Source organism: Gekko japonicus, unplaced genomic scaffold, assembly GCF_001447785.1.
Source record: "Gekko japonicus isolate JY-2015 unplaced genomic scaffold, Gekko_japonicus_V1.1 scaffold4361, whole genome shotgun sequence".
Taxonomy (NCBI): Eukaryota; Metazoa; Chordata; class Lepidosauria; order Squamata; family Gekkonidae; genus Gekko; species Gekko japonicus.
This window is the reverse complement of record NW_015169312.1, coordinates 28707-34088: the sequence shown is the minus strand read 5'-3', so window position 1 is coordinate 34088 and position 5382 is coordinate 28707. Positions and strand designations below refer to the sequence as shown.

At 45.2% G+C, this 5382-nt stretch overlaps 1 protein-coding gene across 1 annotated transcript in view; it reads left to right on the top strand.

Moving 5' to 3' along the window:
- Positions 1–2331: 2331 nt before the first annotated feature.
- Positions 2332–5382, top strand: part of LOC107115000 (actin filament-associated protein 1) — a gene marked incomplete at its 3' end in the record, with an annotated part of 27467 nt that continues 24416 nt past the window's right edge. The window contains exon 1 of the mRNA XM_015416608.1: positions 2332–2458. Coding sequence (XP_015272094.1) covers positions 2332–2458 — 127 coding nt within the window. The remainder of the gene's footprint in view (positions 2459–5382) is intronic.

Genomic DNA, 5382 nt, shown 5'->3' with positions numbered 1-5382 from the left:
CTAGAGGGCCCAAAGCGGGGCTCAGAAGACAGACTTCAGCTGCTGCTGTACAGCTCCTGAACATGGAGGTTTCCTTTCGTTAATACGGCTAATATCAATTGATGGCCAGGTGACCTCCCATGAATTTGTCATTTTCTTTTAAAATGCCATCGAGGTTTGTGGCTTTCTTTAATAGTTGTTCAGGTATTTGTCCTCTTAACATCCAGTTGTACATACAAAGACATTTCTTTTGGCGGATGACATCTGAACAGCCAAACTCACTTTAAGACATTTTTTTTTAGATTCCAGAAGTGTTGCTGTAGATCAGTTTTCCGCCTTTAATCCACTACTCCCTACCGAGTATGAAACTTTGTCATTGAATTCCTCCTCCATGTCTGTTTGGTGTAGTGGTTAAGTGTGTTTGATTCCCCACTCCTCCACTTGTACCTGGCTGGATGACCTTGGGCAAGCCATAGTTCTGATAATGAGCTGTTCTTGAAAAAGAGCAGTTTCTGTCAAGAGCTCTCTCAGCCCCGGCTACCTCACAGGGTGTCTGTTGTGGGGAGGGGAAGGGAAAGGAGTTTGTAAACCGCTCTGAGACACCTTTGAGTAGTGAAGGGCGGGGTATAAATCCAATCTCTTCTCTTCTCCTCTCTCCTGCCATGCAAAAAATAAGCATACGAAAAGAGTTCCTTACCCAAGATGACTTTATTTATGTAGGCACATTTATGTATGGGCACACGGCACTCAGATCTCAGGCAGGCATCCATTCAAACAGACCCTTGTACCTCATGGCCATCTGCCAATCCCTAAAAGTTCGGTTTGATTTCTGCTTGTGGTGCACCAGTTTTTAATGACCGGGGGGGAGAAATTGAGCTGTTGGGCTGTCAGACTAAGATCTGGGACACCCAGGTTCAAGTTTTAAACTGTTTTGTATATATTGTTTTATCATGGCAAGTTGTTCTTGCCTCTGTGAGCCGCCCTGAGCCCACTGGGGAGGGCGGGGTATAAGTATGAAAATAAATAAAAAAATAAATAAATAAAATAAAGTTCCCCACTCTGCTGTGGAAGCTTATTGGGTGATCTTGGGCTCTCAGCCTAACCCACCTCACAAGGTTGTTGTGAGGAGGAAACAGAGGAGAGGAGAACAAAGTAAGCACTGGGAAGAAAGGCAAGGCATAACTGAAGTAAATAAATAACAATATCCTTTGGGCGGGCTGAACAGAATAAAACACCTTTACTCTGCCGACTGTCAAGCCATTGCAACTGGGGAAAATGGCCTGCCTAAAATTCCAAAAGATGCGAGTTACCCTTTGGAGGGACTGCTTTGGCCCCAAATGAACAAAGTCTGCAGGAAAAGGTGAACAATACATTTGACTATGTCATTTAACTATTGGAAACGATGAAGCACTGTTACTGAGCGGTCAGGGAGCCCATAGTCTCAGGCATATAAAATGCAAAGGCAGATGCAGCAATGGAACATGGATCATCCCTTCCGACTTCAAAAATATTTTTCATAAGGAAAAGTGTGGGCAGACCTTTTTTTTTGCCTTACCTCAGTTAAAACTGGGTAGGGCTGACAGGAGGTAGAAATGCTCTGAGCACTTAGATTTGGCCCCGAGATCACCAGTTGGCTACCCAAGTCCTGTTCCTACAGGCTTTTTCTTCCGCTCCCCCCATCGATCGCTCAAAAGTTCATGCGTATAGGAGGCGTCCCTCCCCCGCTCGTTCTCCCCCCCGGTTCGGTGGGGTGGGGAGCTATCTTTTCCCCTTTAAACGCTTCGGAATTGACTCACGTTCATAATTGGTCATTCGACCTCGCTTTCATTTCGTTTCTGCCACGTGATCTCCTGCGCTTGTCCCGGACAGCGTCATTAAGTCCATACGGTCTCACAGCATGGAGAACCATCGGAACGAAGAGGGGCCTCAATTCTCTGGCTTTCCGCCATCGAAGAGGCGACCTCTTATAAGTTCCATGGCCAGGGTCCCTTCGCCGGGCCCCTGGGGGGTTGCAAGCCTGCGCACCCACTTCTTCGGCTGGAGCACAGCTTCACCTCCAGGAGGTCCGGGAGGTGAGTCTGCTAGCACGCCGCCATAAACCGGAAGTCCCCCTGTTCCTATAGGCTTGAACATCTTCCCTTCCGAAACACACGTCAGTCGATCTTTCCCCTACTCAAAGGGGAAGCCATGGTCCAAAATGGCTGTAACAGGCAACAGACTTGACAGATGTTACATGCACGGTTTTAATAAGGGAAAGCAGCTTCCTTTTATAGTTCTGGTTGAGCTATCTGTTTTGAACTATGCTTTTAGATTTAATTCATTTACTCAAAAGTTACTGTTTTGTTTTCAGACATGGAGGAGTTAATAGTTGAACTACAACTGTTTCTTGAACTTCTGGACCACGAATACTTAACCTCCACAGTCAGGGAGAAAAAGGCCGTTTTAACTAACATTCTTCTGCGGATACAATCGTCCAAAGGTCAGTGCAAGATGGAGATTATTTGCATGTAGCATGGAATGAAAGGGAAATGTTCTTAACATGATGCACAGTTTTTTCCCTTCTGTTTCGTTCAGGCTGCTCAGTCTTCCTTGGTCCTTGTTCGTTTCCCCCTCCTTTGTGTCACAGCGAGCCGCATTATTTATTGTTTTATTTATTTGAAAGATTTCTACGCCACCTTTTTACGCGACTTAGGTTCCCCAAGGGCAGCAAAAAATTAAAAAATTAAAAGTGGCCTTTAGAATACATAATACAAAAGCAATTAAAATCAGCAGTGTCCACAGTTGTTGTTTTTTGTGATTAATTTTGTTATTAATTTTAACTTGATAACATATAACTACAACAACATTTGCATCAGCTTATTCACAAGATGTACAGCATATAAAACAACGGTGTATAAATTCAGTGCATATAATCAAACTGTCATATCAACAATAAAGGACAAAACAATCAAACAATCCCAACATTCACGGTATAGAACCTTTTTTTTTTTAAAGATAGATAAGTTTTATTGTCTTAGCCATAGGCCATAAAACGTCACACCATGCTTGAGTAAAAAAATACATCAGACTATAAAGTGACAATGTGTCCACAGTTAAAACACATACATAGAAAGTCGGGCCAGTGAAGGAAAGCCAGATGAAACAGATAAGTATTCAACTGCCAATGGAAGGCAGTGACTGAGGGTGGCAGAGGATCTCCCTGAGGAGGGACTTCCACGATTTTGGTGTCACAACTCTGAAGACTCTCTCTCTCGGGTCGCCATCCATCTAGCCTCAGATGGTGAGGGCACCCAAAGAAGGGCTGTTTAAGGTGACTGCAGTGGTCAGTTAGGTTCTTATAGGAGTAAGTGGTCCTGAAGGTATGTTGGACCCAGACTATATGGGACTTTTCATTCTGCTCTTGTCTCCTAGCAACTGTGAGGGAAGGAACTGACTGGACAGCAGTGGGGGGAACTGTAGCTATGTTTTGAGCAGGAATCATAGAACCACAGAGTTGGGCCACACAGGCCATCTAGTCCAACCCACTGCTCAATGCAGGATCAGCCTAGAGCATCCCTGACAAGTGTTTGTCCAGCCGCTGCTTAAAGACTACCAGCCAGGGGGAGCTCACCACCTCCCGAGGCTGCTGAATATTCCACCGTTGCACAACTCTTAATGTAATGGATCAAGGTATTCTGTCTCTCCAAGCCAGTTGCCTCCTGGAGTGGTCCCTGTGTGAGCCCAGAAAGGGACAGGTGTACCTTGTTTGGGGCAACATAATACCGTGAACCGGCCCTGATGAAGGGTAAGTATAGCCCGGTGATTTAGAGAACAGAACAGGGAGTTTTCCGAGATCCCAGCACAATCTCCTCTCTGCCAAAAACTTGCTCAGGTGAGCCACTTATAGCTTCAATTTCCCATCTGCATTATGGGAGTGACACCGCAGGGTTGTTAGTAAGGATGGCTGAGGTGACATTTGTGAATACCTTTAGTCCGTCATGAGTTTGATGTGTTCAGTTATCTCTGTCGGGATAGCCTAATAGGATTTATTCCAGCATAAGCTTTTTCGAGTCAGAGCTCACTTCGTGAAGTGCGCTGTCTCAGGAAAGCTACGCTGGAATAAATTTTGTTAGTCTCTAAGGTGGACTCTTGTTTCGTTCTGCTGAGCGGGACAGTTTTCACCTCTCACAGAATGCTGACAAAGATGGTACACTGTGAACCTCTCTCGGAAGGGTGTTCCAGAGACGCAGCACATCTATTGACTACGCACTGCACTTTCTCTTGTGCACAGAGAATGAGGATGACCAGGTAGGTTTATATGGGAGGAGGTGACCCCTAAGGTATCGAGGACTGAGACCGTTGAGGGCTTTGGAGGTCCAGCACTTTAAACTGGGCCTGGAGCCCCACCCAGCTCACAATATCTTGGAGTGAAAGTCCGGTAACCATGTTAGCATTTATCACCACCTAAGAAACAAAGTACTGCCAAATTCTTGAGGGGGGTAGCCTTTTTTGTCCGACAGAATGAAGAACCACCAAGAGTCAAGACTGGGGCAGAAGAGTTTGTAGCCAGAGTGCGCATCTTCAAAGGATGGGGCTCTCGCCAGCTAATCCACAGACTATCGTTTTTATGTATGGTGTGTAGAAATTCTTGAATGTCAAGAGCAGCATTTCCAGCTTATATTTAGAACAATTGTTCTAAGTCGTCTGAATTTGCAATAATTATGATTTCATTTATGCTTTTTCGTAGCTGACTCTGCATTTAAAACCAGTGCTGTCTTAGGAATCTCAAAGGCTGCATTGTTCTTCTTGCATCCCTTAAGGTCATTGCCAAATTTGGAAATGGAATAGGAAAGGAAGCTTGAAAATCACCAGTTGTTAAAATTAGTACCTTTGCTTACGAAGAGGCTTTGTAATATGAGACTGGTTCTCTTCCATCTGTGAAATGAAGTACTTTTTTGTTCCTTTTAATCATAATAATTATTTTTGGGGGGAAATAACAATCCTGACTCTGCTTGATTGAGTGTCTCAGACTCTGGAATACTCCTGTTGCCAGACAGGAAAGTCTCTGTGAAAGTGTCACAGTTCTGTGTTCTGAGTCTCTTCATCTGTCTTTGGAGCTGTTCTCATCTCCTCCACTCTGAACGTGAACTTCTCAACTGTTTTCTCAGGCTAGTGAACGTGAGGTTGCTGACCTCTTCGGAGACCTCCTCTTTCTAGTCGAGTTCGCTATCATCCTGGTCTTCCTCTGGGGAGTTGAGCAGATCTCATTTAATTCCCTCTGTCTGTAGGAGTAGATTTGCTTTGTGTTTTTTTTTTTAATAGATTTGGGCAGAGGTCATTTCGGGGGGAACGCGGGGGATCGCAGTTCCCCCGGGTGAGGTACGGGGGGGGCGGGCACATGACGAAGCCCCGCCCCCTGCTTCC